General features: G+C 43.5%; 1 protein-coding gene across 2 annotated transcripts in view; it reads left to right on the top strand.

Moving 5' to 3' along the window:
• Window positions 1-10136: 10136 nt before the first annotated feature.
• GRIK1 (glutamate ionotropic receptor kainate type subunit 1) overlaps window positions 10137-24463 on the top strand; it is a 175697-nt gene continuing 161370 nt past the window's right edge. The window contains exon 1 of one of the 2 annotated variants that reach the window (XM_086764448.1): window positions 10137-10477. In XM_086764448.1, coding sequence (XP_086620574.1) covers window positions 10342-10477 — 136 coding nt within the window. In that variant the 5' untranslated portion in view covers window positions 10137-10341. The remainder of the gene's footprint in view (window positions 10478-24463) is intronic. The other variant, XM_086764442.1, reaches the window with a different exon arrangement.

Below are 24463 nucleotides of genomic sequence, written 5' to 3'. Positions count from 1 at the left end.
GACTTGCAAGTATAACCACTTACGGGCACAGAATAACTAAGCTTTCTCTGGTGGTTTTTTCTCAGTATTTTGTTTATAGTGGTGAGATACCTTTTCATTCTTCTCTTCACCTTGGTAAAACACATAAAGGCAGAAGTAACTAAAAAAAATTCTGTTTATCATGGTGAGAAAATCTGCATACTAACAGCAGTGTATAAATTACATAAGTAGGAAAGAATTAGGAATTAGTGTTGTGAAGGAAGACTTAAGTAATCCGAAGCAGTACAAATAACCGTGCTGATTAATTTCTCAGCTTGCAAAAGCATTTTATTCATTTCTAAAAGACACTGCACTAAGTATCATAGTCACAGCTGTAGAAGTTGCCCTGTACCAACTGGATTTTTTCAATTAACCTGTACTTTAAGCTAATTGAGAACTACAACAAGCCAAAAGAGATCTAGGAAGGCCAACAGCAGATTTCTCAATTACAACATCATTGTTTCAGATATGATCATCTTCTCCTGACCCTGTCTTTGATTTACATAGTGAGCTATCAGTGTCATGGCTAGAGAGGAAAAATATACACTTAGAGCCAATTTGAGTCTTGTTATATATAGTGCTTTCTCCAAAGGGGCATTTTACCAGCTGGTGATGCCAGCCCTAATCTTTTGACACAACATATACAAATGAGAGATTTTGGCTGAGATGTATAATGCTTTTCTGTTCCCTACAAAAAAGGCAGAAAAGTGTTTCTAGTGGGTCAAATAATGGGATGGTCATCAGCTAGCTGCAGGGAGCATTCATGCAGCAACACAATAGAGTGGACGGAATGTGAATTAGTCAGGAGCCAGGACAAAACAAAAACCCAGACAGGAATGGACAATATGGAGAATGTGACTGTTTTCAACTCACAACATAATGGTAAAACCGGGGTCTTCAGCATAATTAGCTATATGAAAGGCGAAAAGCAAAACATGCAAGAAATTGGCTTACGGACGCAATAGAGCAGCTTAAGTTTAATTTGAACACTGCAGAGGAGAGTCACTTCAACTATATATACAAGATGCTTACAGAAATGTAGTTTGTATAGGCTTTGGGTTATTAAAACAACTGTAAAAGAATATCATATTAAGGCATAGGCTTTAGGATAGCAAAATTTGTTTGTACATAGGAACTTCAGGCTAACTCCAAAAGAAAATTTCACCTCAACTTGATTGCATTTAATACTGGAATTTTTTTCATGTATAATTCCTTTTGTAATTACAGGAAGTATATTAGATGAGAAGCTTACTTCAAACATCAGAATATTAAAGAACTTGATCCAAACCCCAAAGCCAATGGAATGGGCAGCCCCCCAAGGAGACGAACACAGCTGGAAATGAAATGTTCAATCTCAATCTCAGCAAGACCAACATGATGTGAGCTGCAAGGGGAGGACCAGCTAAGACCAAGCTCCAGACACTGTCTATTCAACTTATTATTAGAGTCAGGATAAGTATCCGCACTGCACTGTCTACTGACATTTAGACACATGGCAAGAGCAGGAGCTCATGCTCCTCATTATCAGACACATGAATAGAAGGTACTGGACACCCCACTGTGCCCCAGCTTGTATGCACTACTAAAAAATACAGTAAATTAGCCTGAGCAGAACACTGTCTTAGTGGTGCTAGACATTAGAGTGACACAGAGGTATCTCTACATGGCATGGCCTTGCTGATGGAAGAGCCACAGTGGTGTGTTTTCCTGCTGTTCCCATTAATCTTGCTGGGAGATGTGTCCTCCCTGTTGGGCTCTGCACCTCCATCACCCCCACGGGCAGATCTGTGTAGTGCTGAGGGCTGAGAGGTGGGAGCTATGTGCAGGGCTGGCTTGTATGGACCAAGGGCCATCCAAGGTGGCCTGATGACATTGATCTTGTACTTTTATATTTGCCTATATAAAAGTACACATAAAACAAGTACATACTGGTAACCCTTGCCTGAATGTGGAGGAGTCCAAAAAACTAAAGTTTCTCTGAGTCCACCCAGGAATCAGCAATGCTGCACACTGCTGTCTGTCTATAGGCGCTCATCTCAATGTTGAGATCTGGCCTTGCTGAAAACCCAGCAATGGGCATGGGCTATTTATAAATACTAACAAAGCTGTCAAGAGGTGTATAACAGGGAGAGGCCCAGGGGGGTCCTCATGTTTCACCACAAGTAGCACTGTGGGAAGCGCAAACGGGATTGCTAAGGAAAGCTCCCTCTTCATTCCCCATGGAATAAAATCCTTCCCCTTCCTGTCTGCCACGTGCCAGCCTCTCTGCGCCTAATTCACGAATGGCTATTTAATCCTTGGGTTGCAGCCACAAGAGCATACTGTTACCAAGATATATGAAATCCAAATAATTTCTGTCTGCTTCTTAGTGCCTCCACTCCAGCTCCACTTACCTAACTTCTCTCTTCATCTTTCTTTCTAGGAATCCCTCCATCTTTCATTCTTAATAGGCTTCCTTCGAATTCTTTCTTTTCCTTGACACATGTATCCTAATTTACTTCTCTAGTATTTCTGCTAACTCTTATATTTATAATAAAAATCAAGCATGATCAACATCAAGAAAAAAATGGAAAGCACAAGCTACTTTTCCATGTTCTCCTTGACTGTGCAGGTGAAGTATGCTACCTGCTTTACTGCTCATCCATCTACTTTTTCTAATACAAGCTTTTCATAGAGAGGAGAAGATCACCCTGTGGATAGTGATTGAAGAGGGGAAGAAGCACAAGCAATCCTGCATTCAACCAATTCCTCTCACACACAGAGAGAGGAGATGAAAGTCTCTAACAGATGATTGTGGAGCTCCAAGCAGGGCTGGTATGGCACAGGGATGTGTACTGCTTCATTTCCAGCCCTGCCCGTGTGTGTGCCTGCGACAGTGGAACCCCTGTCTGGGCTGGAAGTGCTGCGCATTGCCACGAAAAAAACCGATAAATATAAATAAGTAAGACCTAGTAACTCAGATGATTAAAATTATGCACACACACATATATAAGATACATACATAATTTACATATATATATATGCAAAAGTATGTAATAGGCAGATACTAAAATCTTTTTAAAGCTTTTTAAATTATGTGCTGATAGTTGTATATATTTAAAGCTCTTTATCAGTACACATAGTAAAAAAATCTCATATATTGTTTTTTATCACAGATAGCATGTCATATTTTATTATCTGTGGATATGTAAAGTAGATCATGCAAATGACAAGTGAAAGACAAAACATTCACAGAGCAAACACAGTTTCTGTGATCCTTAGAAGGCAGAGCTTTAAAACAAAAAACTACTGCTCTCTGTGAATTTAACTTTGCCAGGTGCTACATAAACGATGATACGAGCTATCAAAATATAATCATACATGTTTAAAAGGAAACATTCTTTATTACTGGAAAACTTATAGTCTTTCTTAAGGAGGATTTTTTTTCAAAAATCCTGATTCCTGTCTGTGAATGAGTGGGAAAAGGTCTACAGATGCCAGAACTGCTCTTGGCACTCCTTTATACCCGTCCAGCTGCACTGGGAGTAGGGGCATTTTGCTCCAGGATGGACTGAGCTGCACAACACAATGGATGAGTTGCAGAAAGGAGTAAGGCATTTCTAGGGGACCGCCGAAATTTGCACTAATGCTGGGATCTGCTGAAGCGGGGAGGTACCTACCAACCCAGAGTCGCTCCAGCAGGTAGTAAAAGGTGAGCTGTGTGCTGGAGTCCTTGAGAGGGCAAGCAGAAGCTCTCCTATCTCTTCCTGTGTTGCTGACTGCATCAGAGTAGGGAAAAAAAATGTGTATTTTTGGAGAATCAAGGGAACTAATTCCCCTGCTCTTGTCAATCCAAGAAGAAAAGGGTAGAAAATATCAGGTTCATAATATTCTTTCTCCCTCAAGTTCCACTCAATTTTCTCAATGCTGGGGTACTACAATAATAAAGTGAAATACTCTCTTTTTGACATTTAAGTCACTCTTTTGAAATAAGTGTGGAAAGAGGAAAAATTAGTTAGGACACATTTAAATAATACTGGGTAGAGATTTGGAACAGCCATTAATTTACCCCACTGGCTTACTCATAATTAATATTAACTCAATGGCAGAAAAGAGGAATATACACTGGGGAAACAGTGCAGTTTAATAAAAACCAGTATTAATTCTTCTCCTCTCTTCATTAGCTGCTAAAAGGTTTGGTTTTTTTTTTTCTGTAAAAAGGAAATATGACAAGAGCTTCTCAGGGCAGAAGCATTGCTCTTGGTCAAATGTTGGAAGCTCACATTGACTCCACTAATTTGAGTGGAACTTTCCAGATTTCTATTAACGTGACTAAGCAGAATTTGATAAAAGTCACTTCTTCAACAGAAGATGTGCCAGGATGTTCTATATATATACAGTAGAAGTCTTCTTTTTCAAGAAGTCTCTAGTGTGTCATATATTGGAGAAAAAAAAATGTAATAGGTCTTTGGCTAAGAAAGGTTTCCAGTGGGTTGCATTTGAGTTGCAGGTTATTTATGTCTTTTAGCTAAATTGTATGGTGGATAAAAGTGTCTACTGCTCAGGGAAAAGCAGTTCTGCAGATTAATGTTAGATCAGTTCAATGGAGTAGATCAATGTTAGTTTGTTAAGAGATTCACTGTAGCATTTTTAGTGAAAAGAGTTTGGAAAGGGGAGAACTGCATTTATGGATTTGGGAGCATAAATAAAGAGAGCACTTGAACCAAAAAGAGCTTTTTAGAATGTGATGCTTAAACTTGCTGTAATCATGGTGTTATGTTAATTGGGGAAATAATTTGTATTTACTTTCCTATCTATTATGATGCTTCAGTAAAAATACTTGTGTCTTGCCATTTTTAACTTTAAAAAATAGTTCAGCCTCCTCATTTAGTGAAATTCAGTGGTGTTTTGGTAACACACTGCTAACGAGAGAGGGAAAAAATAGAAAAATAATCTTTGACTTCAAATGAAGCAAAATTTAGGGTATGTCAGGGGAATCTGAAATAATCCCAAAGAGCTCTCTCCTCTCCCTTGCCAATGCCAGCACGGTACTCCATCACTCACATACACCAGCTCTGCTCTACAAACCAGATTTCTTGTCTCATCATGTTGCCTTCATAGATCTCGGTAGCATCTCTCCCAGGATAGCTGTTCCTCATGGGCAATGGCACCCTCAGAGGCATAAAGGTTATTTGTGGTCCTGCTGGCTGCAGGAATGCTTGGGGCTTGCTCCTTCTGTGTTCCCAGTGAGCTAAGTGGAAGACAAATCTCTCCTCTCCTCTCCTCTCCTCTCCTCTCCTCTCCTCTCCTCTCCTCTCCTCTCCTCTCCTCTCCTCTCCTCTCCTCTCCTCTCCTCTCCTCTCCTCTCCTCTCCTCTCCTCTCCTCTCCTCTCCTCTCCTCTCCTCTCCTCTCCTCTCCTCTCCTCTCCTCTCCTCTCCTCTCCTCTCCTCTCCTCTCCTCTCCTCTCCTCTCCTCTCCTCTCCTCTCCTCTCCTCTCCTCTCCTCTCCTCTCCTCTCCTCTCCTCTCCTCTCCTCTCCTCTCCTCTCCTCTCCTCTCCTCTCCTCTCCTCTCCTCTCCTCTCCTCTCCTCTCCTCTCCTCTCCTCTCCTCTCCTCTCCTCTCCTCTCCTCTCCTCTCCTCTCCTCTCCTCTCCTCTCCTCTCCTCTCCTCTCCTCTCCTCTCCTCTCCTCTCCTCTCCTCTCCTCTCCTCTCCTCTCCTCTCCTCTCCTCTCCTCTCCTCTCCTCTCCTCTCCTCTCCTCTCCTCTCCTCTCCTCTCCTCTCCTCTCCTCTCCTCTCCTCTCCTCTTTGTAGAAAAGAACACGGAAGGGGTGGTTTTTTTTCTCTTTTTTTTACTCTTCAGCTTCTTTCAGCCTTTTTCTAAGGTACATTTGGAGTGAAAGATTTTCTTTAAGATCCCAAATATTTGTTGGAAGAGCAGAATGCTGATTTGATGTGGTTGTTTTTAGATGATGCTATCAATTTCTGTGTTATGAGGTGTTGCACGTAGGTTATGAAAGACCTGGGGAAGGCTGATTTATTATGTTTCCGTTTAGAGCTTTTACTACTCCGATATTCTACAGTCTACTGCTGAGTCTTATACTGCGTGATGGCAGAAGGCTATTGGGAAACAAATGTGGAAAACAGCCTTCCCAAATGAGTGCTAACTGAAGCGTGTGGTCTCAACTCAGTAAGAAAGTAGCTTAGATTGGATAAGGTCTGGTTAAAGTCCTGAGAACAACACAAGACAGCTGAAGTTTCTTGGAACTTGACCAAGAAATTGAGAAAATTTCCAGATTTTCTGGAAACTTTCAGATTTCCCTACACATTTGCCTATGCTTGTCTTTCTGATATTTTTACCACATCCAAACTCACAACCAGAATTCTGAAACGGATGCAAAATGTGAGGGAGGTGGTTTACATCCCCATACTCACTCATGAGGTTCTGATATCAGACAGGGTTTTAGCTATTAGCCTGATAGTATTACTTAAACTGCAAATTGCATAATAATTACACATTATATCTAACTGTAATTTGATGCTGTGAAACAAGAATAAAGATTTCAAATTACTGCGGAAAGGATTCTGTGTTACCATTTGTAATATTAATGTGCTATGTGATAGGAACAGACTTTGATTACACACACTACCTTCCATTCTCAAGGTATTTAAACACATCTTACTAATAAATTCATCCAAATATTGGCAATGCAATGGATGAGTAAGCAAACACAGCAGCCAGTATGAGCTGAACAGTGGCTTACATGTTAAGGCTCTGGGCATTCAAACCTGCTTAACTGGGAGAAAAAAGATTGGCAAGAGACCTGGGCTTTTTCCCTACTCTTTCTGAAGGAAGTCCAAAAGGAGATTAAAGATTCGGGAGTATCAATAACTGGAGACCAGCAAGATGAATTGTATTGAAACTTTTCATTTTAAAATATCAGCCAGAAATAAAACAGCACTCCCTGTAAAGCATGCCATGATTTTGTGGGATGGAGCTTACTGGGCGATTTACTATGTTGCAAGCAACAAAAGATCCATGTGGATTAGAGCTTACTGTAAAATTAGAAACCTGGGGGACAATTCCAGGGAAACTTCAGTCAATTTAAATTTTTTTCTGTCCTTTTGTGTTTCAAAATTACCCCTTTCTAATGCCAAAATATTTTTTCAGAACTATTTTGAGAAGAGGAAATGTTTTAAATCTCAAAATGGGCAGTTTAAGATTCTGTCCTTTAGTTTTCCCGTGAAAAATTGTGAAAACACAACCTTCCACTTCATGTCTGCTCTGACCAGTACAGGACACAGCAGTCATATACACAAATTAGACCAGAAAAAAAAAAAAAAAAAAAAAAGATCTTCCACAATAGCAAACGGACTATTTCTCATCTTAAAGTTTGGTCAGTCTTTGCAGCATTGGAGCCAACTTGAATTCTTCCACACCCATTTGTAGTTTTTTAAAAGCCATTGCTCTCTATGTATGAAGCTGTGGAATACAGCCTAGGTAGCACTTGGCTACACCCTGGAGCAGAAGCTGGTCCCTCTTCCAGGTTTCCTATGAGCTGCTCCTGCCACACGGGGTTAGCAGAGTTCGAGATGTTCAGGTTTCTACTACTGGTAGCAAGTGTCCACAGACCTCTGCCACTCTCTTGCAGTCATTACTCAGCTCTTATTTTTCCCATTCAGTTCAGTTCATGTTCTTAAGGGCTTCAAAGAAACAGAAGACCAAAACCAGTGGTATTTTCAAAAGCATATAGTTCTGGGCAACTTCTTATCTCACTGAAATGAGCGCTGATGTGCCTTTGGCTTTTGCAGGAACCCATTTACGTTGCGGACAAATGGTTCCGAAAACATCAGTAGGTGTATTTTCCTTCTTTTTTTCCCCTTCAAAATAGCATCATTTCTCAGTCAAGTGGAACTAATATGACTTCCCTTTGGAAACTGGTACTTGCTGTTACATCACTGTTTGCCGTGTCAGCCTGACTGTGAAAATAAAACTTGCCAGTCCAGTCAGAGCTACCTCTACCGCACCGGTTTGTGCAGTGGGTGAGTGCGTACCTGAAGCGCAGCTGTTATTAGCCACTGCTCAGCAGCTGAGATTTTCGCAGCCTGGGAGATGCACGCCTTCTTTTGTGTACAGCGATTTGAAAGGCAATGACAGGTTATAAAATTGTGCCAAAGTTACCGAGCCATTCAGTCCAGTCCAGGGTGGCCTGACGGATTCCTTTTCTGCCTCCTACACAGGATCGTAGTTATTAACCAAGTGGGTGATTTAATGTAATTGTCACCTTTAGCTGGTGTGATGGGCGGGAGCCAAGTGAGGGTGCGGGCTGAGCCTGTCTTTCACCCCCTGTCAGGACATGTCCCACAGGAGCAAGAAATGGGGACAGCAGAGCTGTGGAAGCAGACGTGGGGCTGAAGCAGTGATGCTGACATCCGTGGCCAGCACACAGAGCTGGGGAGAGGTGGTGGCCCTGGAGGAGGCACAGGCCAAGCTATGTGCCGGCACCGTGGTAGGGCAGCAGGAGACGAGGTATGAGAGCTAGTGGGAAATGCAGCTGCCTCGCCCCGGCCGCTGGTGAGGAGCTGGTGCCTGCTGGTAGATTTAGCTCTGCTCCTATGGAAAGGACATCTCTTAGGTAAACAAATGAAAAATAAACATCATGGGCAAAAATTCTCCAAGATGCGTGGAAAACATACCATAGGAAATGTAAAGTGGGGCACTAATTCGTATCCTGGCTGGGAGTCTTGGTAGCGAGAACTCCTCAATAGCCTAAATTACTCTGCGAACAGCAGAGGCAGGCTTTTCAGGAAACATTTGAGACTGACTGGGAGATGTAACGTAGGCGCTTGCATTTCATTGCACTTCAGCATGTGCTGTGACTGCTCTGAGGAGTTAATTTCTGGAACAATAGTTAGACAGACTGGAGAGGAATACAAAATAAACAAATTTAAATTATTTCAGTTTTGGATCTCAGCTATGCAATTTTAGTTCTGTTGCTAGGTGGGAGTAATTCTGCTATTATGTTTTATTTCTTTTTTCACATCAGCTCAAGACCCATATGTTTACTTTATAGTGAAGCATTTTGAGTTGCACTGAACCTTTAAAACAGATTTTAAAAACAATTTGCGGATGTCGGGTCATGTGGAAAAAGCAATCTATTTGCCAAGTCAAGGACAGGTTATGCGTTATGGTCCTTATGCAGTTCAGAACTGGCCTTGAGTTTTCATGGCTCAAACTCTGTGAACTCCCGATCCCAGGTGAGCTGCCCCACAGTCCCCGTGCTGAGGCTCTGGGGAGATGCACTGTGGGGACATGTCCCCTATCCCTTGCTTGGTTGCAGGGGTTGCAACCCCCCTCCAGGGTTGCAACTACATTGCAGAAAGTGCTGCCTTCCCCCCACCTTGTCCCCACGGGTGTCCCTCAGCCTCCAGATACTTGCACCATTGCCTTACAGAATCATAGGATGGTTTGGGTTGAAAGGGACCTCTAAAGGCCATCTAGTCCAATCCCCCTGCAAGGAGCAGGGACTTCTCCAACCAGATCAGGTTGCTCAGAGCCCTGTCCAACCTGGCTTTGAAAGTTTCCAGGGACGGAGCATCCACCACCTCTCTGGGCAATCTGTCCCATGCCTGGTCCCCAGAAGGGAGATGCACACACACGGGCCTCCTGCCCCACCTTCACTTCTTCTCCACATTTGAAACCCCCATAAAAAGGGAAAAAAAAAAAAAAAAAAAAAAAAAAAAAAGCAGGAACTCTGGAGCTGCCAAGCATGGGTGGCAGGGTGGTGGGAGGGGAGCTTCCCCTAGGCCAAGGAAGGGATTCCAGCCTTGTGGGGACAGACTCGCGGGGGCGGGAATAGCATGAAAGCACAACGCGGAGCGAATGGGCTGGCGGGACCGGGGGCAGGGAGCCTCTCTGTCCTCGTCCCTGTCCCTGCCCAGCGCGGGCGGGGCGGGTCCGGCCGTGACGGGGAGCAGCAGGACGGTTTCGTGCGTGGTTGTGCGTGCCTCCCTCTGTGCGCGCTGCTCCGCCGCGCCGCCCGTCCCGCTCAGCCCCAGCAGCTCGGGGAGCCGCCGGAGCCGCCTCGCCCCGCCCGGGGCCGCCCCGCGCGAGGAGCCGCCCCCTCCCTCCCCTCCCCTCCCGGCGGCGGCGGCGGCGGCGGGGGGCGAGGGCAGCGGGGCAGCGGCGCGGCGCAGCGCGGCGCAGGGGCGGCAGCGCGGGCGGCGGGCGCGGAGCCCCCGCGCCATGGGCGGGCGGCGCGGAGCGGCGGCGCGCAGCCGGCCCCGCCGGGGGTAGCCGCCCGCGCTCCGCACCCGCGAAGCCCGGCATGAACTGAGGAGGAGGATGGCGAGCGCCCTCCGCCCGCGGTGGCCCCAGCGCCGGGCCCCGGGCAGCGGTGGCAGCCGCGGGGGGCTCCTCTTCGTGCTGCTCTGCGCCTGGGCCGGCCTGCCCCGGAGCGGCCAGCAAGTGCTGCGGATCGGTGAGTGGCGCCCGGCGGCCCTGCGCGCCCGGCTCCGCGCTCCTGGGCTCTTCCCTCCCGCCTGCCCCAGGGGGCTTCCGTGTGCGGGGGGCAGAGGGACCCGCAGGGCAGCCCCCGCGCCGCGGCTGAGGCTGCGGGGGACGCCGGTTGGGCTGCTTCCAAGCCGGTGTCTTTCCTCGGCCGGGCGTTTTCCCGGGGAGCGGGGCTCTGCGGGGCTGCGCCGGTGCCGCCCGCGAAAGTTTGCCCCGGTGCGCGGCGGCGGCGGCGGGACGCGGAGAAGTTGGGCGCGGGGATGCCGGCGCGGGACGGGGAGTGCTGCGGGATTGGTTCCGTGACCTTAAAACGCGTGCCGAAAAGTCGGACCGGAGAAGCTGTATCCCGCCAAGGGGTCACTTCTTGGGATGGGGACAGCTCCTCGAGTGCGGCAGGGACGCGTAGCGCCAGAAAGCAGGAATTTATTTGGGAGTAGGAAACTCCGCACCATGGAAACGGGGCTGGGTGCGCAGGAAGCCTCTCTCCCGACAGTGGGTTTCTTGTGTCAGTCAAGTGAGACGGTGAATACAAAGTATCGGAAGAGTTAGGGGTTGGGAAAAAAACTGTGGAAAAGATGTAGGCAGGATCTGCCACACTGCTGCTTCTCTGCCTACCCTCTTTTGCTTGACAAACACTGAACATGAGGCAAAAAAAAAAAAAGAAAAAGAAAAGAAGCTGTTTATGCCACTCAGGGAGATGCATTCCTAAAGCATATTCCTGTGGGAAGTAAAGGATTGATGCCTTTTGGCCTGGCAAGCGTTAACTCCACTCAGCTTTCCTCACAGGAGTCCTGCTCATGAGTGGAAGGCTCCTCATATGCATAGGGAGCAAGGGATCCGATGACTGAAACATTTAAATAAATTAAGGGGCACAGTCCCTCAAACTGCTGAGCAAAGGCAAGGGGAAAAAAAAAAAAAGCTGAAGGCAGATGGCACCTTGCAGCTGAAAATTTGTAATAAGTTGATAACTGTCCATATTCAGTGTGTGCTCACTTCAGTCTCATGGGCTGCAGGTGAAGTTTGCTGTTTCTCTGCTCACCACTACAGTGTAGCCGTGCCCCGTTTGGAGCCGAGGGGAATGTCTGTGCGCAGAGCGTGTGAGGCATACAGCTTTCTGCTTTCACACCCTGGTAAATTCAGGGCCAATGACACTTGTGGAGGAAAGTAAAACATCTTCAAATAACTTAGGCACATGCTACAGCAGGATGCTTTGGAAATACACGAGCATCATCACTGCTACAGGGTGGTCTCAGCTTGCTTAGCTCTAAGGGGAATAGCCTCCGAAGGAAAAACAAGAATGCTAGAGTTTAAAGGGAAACGTATTTGTTTGAGCAGTCTAAATGCTTAGCTCTCTGGAAGCTCAGCTTCACAGCTGGCATTGGCATTGCAGGGACCCAGGCAGAGATTCAGGGTGTGCACTCCTCCCTCCATCAGCCTCCCCGTTGTGTAACTTGCTTTGCTGCTTCTGTTTGGTCTAGCGAGGCTCCCAGGCAGTTGCCCACGTTGCTTTTCCCTAGCATAGCTCTGCGTGGTTTGTAGACTCTCTGCTGCAAGATCTGTGTCTTATCTCCGTAGCCTGGACTCAGCAGCCCTTCAGTGCGTGCAACGGTGGTGCCCTAATGCTGGTTAGGCTCTGTTACTTCCACCACAACATAGACAATGATCAGTATGACAAACTGCTCAGCTTTCCATCACAGCCACAAACACACATCTAAAGAGATGCTGCTGGAGAATTAACTGCTCCTTGTGTGTTAGGTGGTGGTGTAAAAATGGCCTAAAATATGAAATGTGCTCTTACTACTCTAGTTATCCTGCCTATAAAGTTAATGACATTATAAAATATTAATCCTTCACATCCGTTAACAGCAGCAAGTTTCTCTGTGGAATCTGTCGCTCTTAGAGGTGACAAACAGAAGGAATGGCAATAACTCCTCCAACACTCTTTGTGATAACATAATAAAATCGTCCCAAAGCATTTCTGACAGTGAAGAAAATGCTGTTAAGCCATCAGATTTTCTTCTTCGTGTTTTAGTTAATTAAGGAGAGCACTGCTATACAATAGTGCAGCAGTTTGCACCTGAATTAATACCCTGGTAGTTTAATTGCATTTTACACTGTTAGGGAGCTTTTAGATTTTTTTTGTTGGTTTGTTTTTCAGGCTTATAATACAAATGAATGGATTCTCTTGTTGGTATTTAATTAGTTGAGAAAGAACATGGGAGCAATAGAAATTCTAGCTATTTCTTAGCATCTAGCTAATGATTGCTTTTCTAGTCCTCTAAACAAGAAAATAAGAGATGGCAATATGACCAGTTACACTAACTCATTAAGATAAAAATAATGGATTTTGAGATAAGATATGTTTTTTTGGTCTCAGGTAATACAATAATTACATTCCTGAGCGTTTCTTTCACACTTACGTTAAAAAGCTTTTCCCTTGATGTATGAAGTAATAGAGCTGTCCAAGGAAATATCATCTTTATCTATACGTAACCCACTAGACTATATTATACAGTATATTTAAAGTTCATGACCCTAATATTTTTGAGTTAATACCAAGGAATTTCTAGTTTTTACACTGAGTCCACCTCACCTTCTTGTCTATCCTATTTGTACTACTTGTATAAAGTAAATTAACTCAAATAACAGAAGGAAGAATATAAATTAAGACAAACAGGCACTAAGTTGCAGAAACAGCCTCCAAAAAGCTCAGCAGCAAGAGGATGCAGAGCTTTCTCATTTCTTACTGTACGTCCTTAGGGCCGTTACAACTTCTAACTAGGTTAGAGGAATATAATTCAACGATATTACATGAAAATTTATAAATGGTAGTCATTCAAGCTACACTCTGGATTAGAACTAACCAAGAGTTGAGAAACTACGCAAGTTATTAACATATCACTGGAGTTAATTAAAAAGAGAATGTGGCAGTTTTCAACAAATACTTGTAAGAAGTTATACTTTGATGATCTTGGAATTAATCTCTAAAATTACAACTCCTGAAAACAAGTGACTGAGTAATTTTTTAGGTTTCATAGAAATTGCCTTAGGTGATGAAACAGATAGCCTTCACTTCTCACCAGAAGTAATTTTCAGTAATTTGTGTGTTTTTGTAGTTAAATGGAATATTTAAGTGCAGGTTCATACTCTGCACAGATTTATTCCTTACTTAAGCAAAATTCCCAATGGTTTACTGAATTGTGTTTTCAAAGATGCAGGATTAGCCCCATAATATTTATTTCAATTGAGAAATATAGATTTAAACTAGACACATGTAAGTCAACCTAACCTGCAAAGTAGTATTTTCTAGTAAGTTGAAATTTTCAACATAGATTTCAAAATAAATGTCTGTATTTCCCCAAGCGGGGCTAGATAGAGCAGAGGTTTTTTACCCGCATGATATTACCGTTCCCACACTGCGAGAATGATAAAGACAAAACCCTAATTACTTCCATTGCAAATCTGCTACTTTTTATCAACCCTTTTCAAGATTTTATTTGTCAAGGGAGTGATATTAATACTTATTTGATCTTCATCAGTGTAGCATGGCAAAACCTATATTTGGAAAGTCTCTACCATATTTGAACATCATTAATTTTCAAAAGTATTTCTTACTAGGTGCCTACAAGTTATTCTATTGCATAATGTTGTAGGAAGTGGGACTGCATTTTCTGTCATTACATGATCAGACATTACTACATTTCGTTCACCAGATCCTGAACGCTCAGTGGTTTATCATTTCACTGTAATACAATTTGCTTAAATTTCCTCATTCTACACGTAGCAGAAAATGATTTTGCTACAAGTATTTCTAAAGGATTGGTACCAAACTGTCCAAACATCAATTTGTATGCGTCTCCCTCCTCATTGGACTTGACAGTTCTGTACAAGTGTGAGAGAGTGCAACATTTGACTTGCATGCTTTAAATGGTAAATCGAGTTAAAAATACCTTACAAAAAGTGGATTAAAAGTGAATTTCCAGCACCTTAGCTGGGCACTCCAGCAGGTCTCTACTTCTGCAACGAAAGGTTGGTGGAGCCAAACGGCCTCAATGCATACAGGATGCTCAGGGAAAACACTTGACCGCATAGCAATTTGCATGTTTTCACCCTAAATTATTAAAATAAAAATCTCATGGGTGATTTCTTTGTATTCTGATGTTTAGGCTCAGTGATGCAGAGGGATGGGTTACTTTGGGTTCCTTACCATTGTTTTTCCAGGCTTTTATACCGTGGAAGGTGTTTGCCCTACTGGGTTGCTCCATTGGGGAGTATTAAAAACTTGTGAAGCCAGTGCTTAGCTGATGTAAATGGTCGTCCTTTTATTGAGCTCAAGGGAGCTATGCTGGTTTAAATTGCCTAAAATGCTGCCTGAATATACTTAATATATTGAGAATGATGAAACTTTTGTCATTCCCGTGCTTGACCTACCTACTTACCACCCTTCCTAATGATGGGTAGGATCCGGGAAAATCAGCTCCTGTGCATCTGTAGCTCTTGTTTTATGCCAGTGCGCTCTACAGAGCACTTCTGGAGCTCGGTTCCCAGGCCGAGCAGTGGTGTCCATTGAGTGCATGAAGCTTGCCAGCGTTGTGGTGACCTGTTACACCGTCAGCTCTTGATGCCTCAGTAAGGGTGTTTGCTAGGTGGCTGTGCCATGGCCAGAATGTCCTTATTGTTGGGGCGGTGTAAAGTGCTGCTCGGGATTTGAAGAAACTATAGAGGAGACCTTCAGTTTCCAGAAAATTGGTGGTTTGTATCTCTGTTGTCAGAATATACATCCTAAATATCTGCTTTAGCATGAAATAGATGAGCTGTGAAAGCGCATGATAGTCTTCAAATAGCCTATGATACTGTGGCTTGATGATTATTCAGTGGGCAGCCAGCTGCTCAGAGCTGCATTAACAAAAACACCAAGCTTGAGTTTCTTCTGTCCTGGGCTACTTGTCAGTAAAGGTTGATGGAGAACAACAAAGAAAAGTTTCTGAGACCAGAAAATGAAAACTGAGGAGGCAAGGCTGGATTTGTGTAGCTTGGATCAGAGCTAGGACAGTTAAGACAATATTGAGGGAGATGAAAAACATTTTAAAAGTACGTCGTGAAGATGTGTTAGCCCTACATTTCACATCTTGGGAGAAATGTGCTTAACTACGGCAAATTTCACAGAGCTATCCTGGTCAAAAGTCAAGTAGGTTACAGGAAAATGAAATGGAACGCAAGCCAGGGCATTGATATCTGTGTTGCAGTCTTTAATTGTTTTCTCTTAACTTATGCAAGGCGTATCCTAATGTGCCCCCGCATGAAATAGGTCCATAGCGCTGCAGTGAGCTCCAGGTGGGCAGATAAATGGGACATCCTGCTGTGGTTCACCACGGCTTCAAATGCATTTATGTAACACACGTGCATTGGTTCAGACAGTTCAGACTTTGGGAAAATACAGGATGAAATATTGCAAACAATGAAACTGATGAAATTTCGCCAAAGGGTAAGAGCTTTTCATCAGGTATTTTGTTCATGTGAAATGGCTGATACGTAGCTTACTACTTTTTCAATTAACAATGCATGCAGAGTACAGTGGTCATTGCAGGAAGAACAATCCTTATTAAAAAAATAAAATTACATTTCTTTGAATTTAATTTCTTGCTTAATAACCTATTTGTAGGGTTCAGGTGTAATACATTTTCTTTAAATTCCTGCGACTTTCCCCTAATGCCTAATTTCACTTATTCAGAGGGCATTTGCCTCAGCATCAGTTCTTGCTGTAGCTGTAAGCTCCTCCATATGGCCCTGTCTTCGCTTAACGTTTTCTGTTCAGACCACAAGTACAATCTCAATACTGTTTTTTCATTACAGTCTGTTTTGTATATCCTGGTCAGTAATAAAGCTTAAATCCTGCACCCCCTGCCCAGCAGCCCCCCCCACCCCCCGCCCTTATTTTAAACAACTGCTTCTAATCTTCTTTTTTCAGAAAGGCTTGATTTGACCAACTAGACTATAGATTGTACTGCAGTAAAAAAAAAAAAAATCCTATCCAAGAACTGATTAGTTTTACTCCACAGCTTTCGATCTGTAACCCACAAGCCCGGTATGTCCTAGTTTTTGGTTGACTTTAGGTTTTAGTTTGCAGTAATGAGTTTATGATTTTGGGGAAGCTTTGCAGTGAGAATATTACCCTTCCTTCTGTTTCTTTCTCTTTGTGCTGAAAGAGCACAGATACGGTATTACCTAGAAAATGATTAGCTTTCAAATGATGAATTTGCTTTCACTGAGCAAAATCAAAATTAAAAATTAGAACTGTTTCATTATTCCAAAGAGGCATCTTTTTCACTTCAGCTAGAGGAGTGAATATCTGATAGGGCTGCTAAAGTACTTTTTTTTTTTTTTTTTTTTTTGCTTCCTCTAACAGTGCAGAAGATTCCTGGTATTATCTTTACAGCTTCACCTGTACTGAGACACTAAATTAGGGTGGCACAAACACTGGGAAATGTGAATCATTTATATGGCCCAGCAGTATGGCAAAGAGTTAGAAGTGATCTCAAAGGCTCAGTTTTGAGCTTCGTTTCCTGGGTTCATCCGGCTCTTTACAATTACACCTTCTAGTTGTTTGTTTCCTTTGGGCTTTCAGACTGCACCGCCACAAATTTAAAAAAGGAGTGTTATAAATTCTGTCAGCATTGAAATTGTTCCCACATTCTGCCACCAGATCTGCACATGCAAACTTTGTCTGTTTCAAGGAAAATTATGTTTACAGCACATTGATTCTGGCTGGGGTTCAAGACCAGCTATCCTTCCATATTGCTAAATGGCATGGAGGTCCTGCTGCAATGCTGAGTAGGTGGAAGTGACAGTCAGAGTGCAGAAGTACCTCCAGAAATACGGAGTAGGACTTGTTTTGAGCGAGCAAGTGTGCGAAACTCATTGTTCTACTGAAGGAGCAGTGAAACTTCCCACAGCCGTTATGTCCAAGTGACACTTCTGCTAGAAGCACCATCACAGATGCTGAGGCTTTGCTTTGGCTCTCAGATGGAGAAGGAACAGAGTGCTCCCTGAATTCCTGAATTCAGTGGTACACTACTGAGACCTTAAAATCACTGTGATTTTCCATGCTCTCCTACAGAGAGAAAAAAAAAAAAACAACCAACAAAACAAACAAAAAACCCAACACTTTTTTTTTTTTTTTTAAGATCAAGCATGCTAAAATATAGTAAGAGCCATTCGCTACACTGTAATACAGGCTTTTCAGTTTCAAATGTTTTGGACAGAATAAGCAGGAAAAGACACTAAGGTACGCTGCAGATCAAAAGGGTTTTGAAAAAAAAATGCTATTTTAAAAGAACAACATTAGTTAGCTATAAGAAAAGAAGAAAAATGTTTGAAGATAGGAGTTTATTCTCCCCTTCCCCTGGGACAAGCGGAGTCCTGCCAGGACATTTATATGGTGCTTGCTGCCACTCACATCTACTGAAGATCACCTTCCCTTCCCCTCCCAGGGAGAAATGTGTCATTAATGCCCTCAGCAGGCAAGCCACATCCCCAGGTGAGTAATTAGGCTTGCCTAATCTGCAACTGCTGTTTCTGCAGTTAATGGCAGTCTGTATGTCAGCCCAGCATATCCCGAGTATTCCTTTAGCAGCTTGCGTCTTTACGGCTAAGTGTCTACTCCTCCCTGAGAACTTTGGTCTTCGTGGTCCATGAGAGAAGAAGCCAGTGAGTTTCTAGCTCTTTGCCTTCCAGCAGGAAATAGCAAGAGCAGCCCACGCACCTGGGCTTACAGCTACGTCTCTAAAAACAGGTAAATCAAAGGATGCCCCTTCTCTGTACGCGTCTTGCCTTGCTGTAGCTTTGTCTAGCTATAGTAACACTGCTACTGCATATTGTAGTGCAGTAGAACAACTAAACAATGAACAACTAGTATGAATTGTGCTATCTTTAGAGGAAGCTGGATTGTATAAATTGGGTTCAGCGTGACTCTGAAAAGAAAAGCTGTATGTATCTTAAAATATTGGATCATGTAACTAGAAGGCAAATCTGTGTTTATTGGTGCTTGTGGGGTCTACCATGCGATTAAAGGTGGTATTGAACCAGTTTTCTTACTTCTTTGTCATATGTAGTATGAACTATGTCGTATTTCAACAAGAATTGTCGTGAATAGTAACAACGCTGAGATCTTCTGAAGCGGTAGAGCTCAGAGTATTTCACTAAGCACATACACTTAGTTTGATTTTATGACTGCGGAAGTCAAGGCTGGATAACTGAAGTGTTTTGCTGCCAAACTCGTGGCAAAGCTGGGAGTGACTCCAGGTCCCTTGAGTGCCATCACCCCAGACCTCTGCCCAAAGCATCACAACTTTGACATTTCCATATAGTTTGTATATTCGGTGAAGATGTACACAGATCCTTTGGAAATAGGTAGAATGAAGTGCTAAGAATTGCTCCTACAGAGGCCCAAGTGTGTTTAACTAGACAATTTATAGGTAGGTGTTTTATGGCTTGCGTGGTTTGTACACGCTTGGAGCTCAGCACTGAGTATTTTCCCTGACCCTGGAGGGTTCTCTGAAGAAGCAGAGCATGGGCCTTCCTCTCCCAATTTGGGTAGCTGGCAAATATTACGTACTGTGTCTGACTTAGCCAGAAACCCCTCAGAGGCCACCAACATCCAAGGGCCTTGTAAGGGCCTTTTCACTGCTCAGATGTCTTCTGTGCAACTTCAGCATCTTCAGAATTTAAATTCGACCCCCCCTGCCCCACTTTGGCACTCCCGTGGACTGCTCCACTGTGGCACACGTGCCCTCTGTAATTATATATGTTTCTAATACAGAAATACTTTGTTATTTATGCCATTTCTAGAAGGATATTGTGTTCATTGGCAAGGTGGTTTAGTGTTTTACTAGGCCGTAACTCCCAGGCACATACAGAAACCTGCACGAATTGGCCTGAATTCTTTTCTTGCATAATGTTTATTCCAGCATCATGTTTCCCCCTTCTTCCCCTAGAAAGGGTCTGAGCAGTCGGAAAGAGGCTATCGCAGCATCTGAGCCATGTGCAGTGATGTAGACTGTGCCATCAAAACTGTTGAAGTCTTTATCATATATTCAGGTGTCCTTATAAAATTCTACAGGCATTAACTTGCTTGAGGAACTACACATATCAGTGCTTACAATCCTTTGCTTTCACAGTCGTGGTCTCATCCCTTACGGAGATATGGAGAACTGAAAATTAGATGCACTGAGATGTAAACATTCAGATGAAAAAAAATCCCCACACATACAACTTTTCCTTTCACAAAAATAACCTTTTCTCTGCTTACATTCAAGAAAAATACCAGAGAAGCCAAAGCCACTTTAATCCTCCTTCCTGCTGTGTGAATGGCTTTCTCTTACATGTCCTGTGCCAACCCAGTCATTTCTATAAAGGTTATGAATAGGAAACCCAGGCCTGACAGAATGTAAAAAGTAGTTTACGTGAACTAGTTACTTCATTTTCAAGGAACTGCAAATGAATCCCGATTTCTCTGGAATGGTCCCAAGAGATTAATCTCAAGACATCTGAGTCCATATCAAGCTTAGAGGCTCGGTAGTCAGAGGAGAGGAGGCTAGGTTGCTGCAGCAACGGTGTGACATACGTAAAACTCTGTTTGATTATGGCAGTATCACAGGGAAAGCTGTTTAAAAGTTAGGTCAGGTTCTAAGCTGTACTATACTTTCCCAGAGACTGTCAGTCACTGTCAGATTGGCCAATGAGTCAAAATGCATGATTAATAACTTCGGCAGTTTCATGTAGAAAACAAGTTAGCTGTCCACATAAAAAAATATAGTAATATAAGCTACTGAGAACTATTAAAAAAACTAGTAGTAAGCCACTTAGGAATTCTTTCCTGTTATTTGGAGATAAATAAAATGACAATTTCTGATTAAAATATTTTCATGTTTTGTTTTTGAACGCTTTTATTAGGGTTAAGAAAGAGCATAGGAAATTATTTAAAAATCAAGCAGATGATCTTTGATAATCTGTAGGAATAGGAGATGAATGAGTAAATATCTTGTAGAGGGCACAAGTGGGACGTAGAGTCGCTGCTGTACTATTTTCCTTTATGATTGTTCAAATGTATTTTGTGTGATAAACCATGCTCATGCTAAACAAAATTGCTTTTTAAGTAGAATGCTATGTCCCCAATTTATTCATCCATACTTAAAAATATTAAATGCAAAAGATATAGTAAAAGAGAGCAGTAAAAGAGGCAGAAATCCTGAAGAATAATGTATGTAGTTAGGTACATTAGATAGGATTTTGAAGTTGCTCGGTCAACATTAGTTTGATATTTCCCGTCTTCTGGGGTTTCACTTTTTAATCTTGTATGTTTATATAAAAAGCTCTTGGTACAATTCTCTATCACTGTGTAAAAACCAATTAGAATGGGGATGGTAGGTACTTACCTGGCTGTTGATAAAAAGCTGTCACTGACTGCATTCGCAGCACCAGGCCATCACATTTTAAGTCCCTGCATGAAGATATTCTTGCTGAAAACATTCTCAGTGAAAAGATAATCAGAATCTTTGTAGTTTCAGCTAAAGAATGTATTTGTTATTCTCAGCTAAAACCTCCTGTATTCAGTCTGAGACAGCTGCAGTATGGGGGAAATGTTGCTTTAGATGGCTAGCATTTGACAGAATTACAAGCAGCTAAAGACAAGTTTGTATAGCAGACAACATCTGGAGTCATTTCTTATTGACAGCTGCTGCAAGGTCGTGCTGACAACGCTTACAGAAGATGAAGTGGAGCTCCCTTGTGGGAAAGCTCTTTGGCCATTGCTGGGGTGAAGCACTTTTAGCACCTAAGTCATCAGCCAGCTTGAGCCTTGCCAGCCTGGTAGGTCTGATCTGGATGGCCCAAGCTTCAGATTGGTTGTCTGGTGAAGGACCATGGACACTCGAGTGTGACAGGAGGGTGGCTTGCGGCAGTGCTGACAGCTGTGGCAGGGCAGTCTGGCTTGTCTGGAACAGACCTGCTAGGACAAGCCAGCATGGGACGCTCTTCTTCTGGCATGTTGCACCATGAAGTAGTGCCATCTTCACAGTGAAATGCTGTTTTCTTCACTGGAGGAAGGAAATCTTAAATAAACTTATCTGCTTAAATAAACCCATTAAAGATGGGCATGTATTGTTTCCTCAATGAGTTTCCATTTGTTCGTCTACTAATGGCCAAGTAGTGCAGAAAGGAGAAGTACAAGGTTCCCTGCTTCTCCATTTGGAAACGGTTCGGCAAAGGTCCCTCTGAGGACACACAGCACTACTTATGTGTTTCCTAAACCCGGTGGGGCAGGGATCTGGGCAGAGTAAGCTCGCTGCAGAGAAAGGCTTAGTATTCAGTGCGCGTAAACCAACATTTGAGGGGGACTTTGAAAAAAGACCGCACGGCTTGTGACTGTGACTTGTGACCTCCACTTCACTGGAGGTGATTTGTCAGTCTATGATCTAGTGCTAGACCGTCGTGGTGGTGGTGTTGGGATGACTTCAGTGCTCGCCCACAGCCTGCTGCTGCACACAAAGCCCCACGGAGCCGAGCGGGCGCCATTGAACGGAAAGTTCAACATGCACATGCCTAAAGATTTTGTCCACAAAGCCGAAGGAGTCCGCAGCTGTAAGGAAGCTGAATGTCAATGCAGCTCAATGCATTGAGTGGATTTCTTCTCTGCACAGGAACCTTTAAACTTCCCAGCCTTGCTTTCTGAGCATGGAGATGCTCAGCTCATCCAGCCACGTGCTCTGCCATATGATTCGATCCTGCCACCAAGGCCACTTTCAGAATTTCGATGTAAAAATGATGCCTTTCTTCTTGCTATCTCTGATCCAACAACTTGTACACAAAAAGCTTTTTATTCTTCTGAATCTGCTTCCTTTCAAATATGCCAAGCCACCCCAGAAACTTATCAGTGGGGCACTGCAGCTGAAGTCTAATATAAGCTGATGTTTTTCCGACTGTAACTATCTCGAAAATTTTCATTTCACATCCAAATTGTTTACTTATCTGCTAGAAACATGTGTTAAGAGAAGTTAAGGCTCTGTTGCCCAAGGTGCATTTTGATACAGGGGAAGAACTGCTTCAGATGTTTAACATTACATCTTCTAGCTTGATCTGGTGTTGTAAATTATAAAGCTGCTCCATTGAACTGAATGAAGATTAAATTTTTGAATGCTGTTTTCTGAAGAATGCAGATTTTTCTCTTTGAAATGAAGAACCTGTCCTGCATCAGTGTGGCTCACTGCATACTTTACTGCCCAACCCTTCATTTTTTCTAGTAGGGTGCCAGGCTGTTCCCTGGGGACCGTGTCCTGTCATTGATCCATGTACTGACATTAAAAAGCATCTGCAGATGGAGTGAGTGTGGGATGTGCCCTGAACAGCAAGTGGTCTGGGCAAGTTTAATCCTTACGCTGTCATCCTGAAATCAGAATTATCAGGAAGGAAAACCAGCAAGTAACGTTTATCTTCTCATCTGCATAGACCTTCTCCTGTAGATGCCTCATGTATGTACGATACACAGATGTGTTTTAAAAAACCGGTTGCTTGCAGCGTCCAAATGAAATACTTATGCACCACTGCTTTACTTAGATGCATGCCTCTATCAGGCTGAATTCCTGGCTTCCAGCCCTCTTCTGTTAGCTCTCCCTACGTGGAGATATCTGTGTTTGTTTCCTTCTGTGCCTAACACAGGTCCCTGGAAGGAAGCTGAGTGGGTGCCTCCTTCAAAGCAGGAGGCACTACCAATAGGACCGAGTGTTGCAAACAGTTCTGTTGCCTCTGATTCAAAGGATGAATTTGGTCCCATTTCCTGTTAGGAAAGGAAAGCAGTGGTGGCCAGCACATCTGAGGCTGCTGCAGGCAGCATTTTTCTGGGTGAGTGGGTCGAGGCCACGTCCACCCTATCAAGTTCTCTGTCGGCAGAGACACTCGGGGTGTGCAGCATATGTCCCAGCCTTTTCAGGAGCGCTAGGGTTAGCACAAAATCAGAGGAAGAGAAAGAAAATGTTTTCTACTAATTAGATGGCTATATTTCTTTATGCCCTCTGCTTCTTTGCTTTAAGTGGGAATGTTTCTGTGTGTAAGCAGATTACTTCTGTGTTAATCAGGGTGTCTCGTAGCCTATTTGATATAGGCAAAAGTTAGTCGGGTTTTATATAATGTACTGAAATATTTTGCACAGCAAGATAATGAGAAAAGGAAAAGATAATTGTTCTTAATAAATCCAGAATAATTAGTACAGCATCTACTGTTTTTAAATGGCTTGTGTACTAATTTATTTCTACAAGTCTGTAAGCGAAAGGGTGATGAGATCCCACCTTTTCTTCCTTCACACAAAGGTAATTTCAGGAAGCCGTTGTATGAATCTTTGTCCCAGGTATTTCTGTGAGTGCTAAATTGTTGTTATGCATTGTCAGTAATGAGGTGAATCTTGTTTCCGGGCAGCTGTATTTATCATTAGCACTTTCCCTCTTCCCTGTGAGAAACTTCGTCAGAGTCAGTCTTGATCTGTTGGTTTTTTTTGTGTGTTACATATTGTTTTGCGATTATCATATGCAAGAAAACAAAAACTTCAGAAATAATGCTTATGCCTTACTTGAAGCTGCTCCCAGAAACACACACAAAATGCTGCCCCGCAGTGAGGCATGAGGGGAAAAGTGTGAGAAACAGCTCTGCAGGCACCAAGGGGAGAGAAGAAGGAGAGGAGGAGGTGCTCCTGGATCACCTGGAGAAACCGTGCTGGAGCAGGTATCCACACTGCAGCCATTGAGGACCCCAGGCCGGAGCAGGTGGATGTGCCCTGAATGAACTGTGGTCCATGGAGAGCCCACACTGGAGCAGGTTTATCCTGAAGGACTGGAGAGGACCCATACTGGGGCAGGGCAAAAGCGTGGGGAGAAAGGAGCGGCAGAGAGGAGCTGCTGTGGACTGACTG

The sequence above is a fragment of the Chlamydotis macqueenii genome, chromosome 1, assembly GCF_036417535.1.
Source record: "Chlamydotis macqueenii isolate bChlMac1 chromosome 1, bChlMac1.mat, whole genome shotgun sequence".
NCBI classification, from domain to species: Eukaryota; Metazoa; Chordata; class Aves; order Otidiformes; family Otididae; genus Chlamydotis; species Chlamydotis macqueenii.
This window is presented reverse-complemented; position numbering and strand designations above follow the sequence as displayed.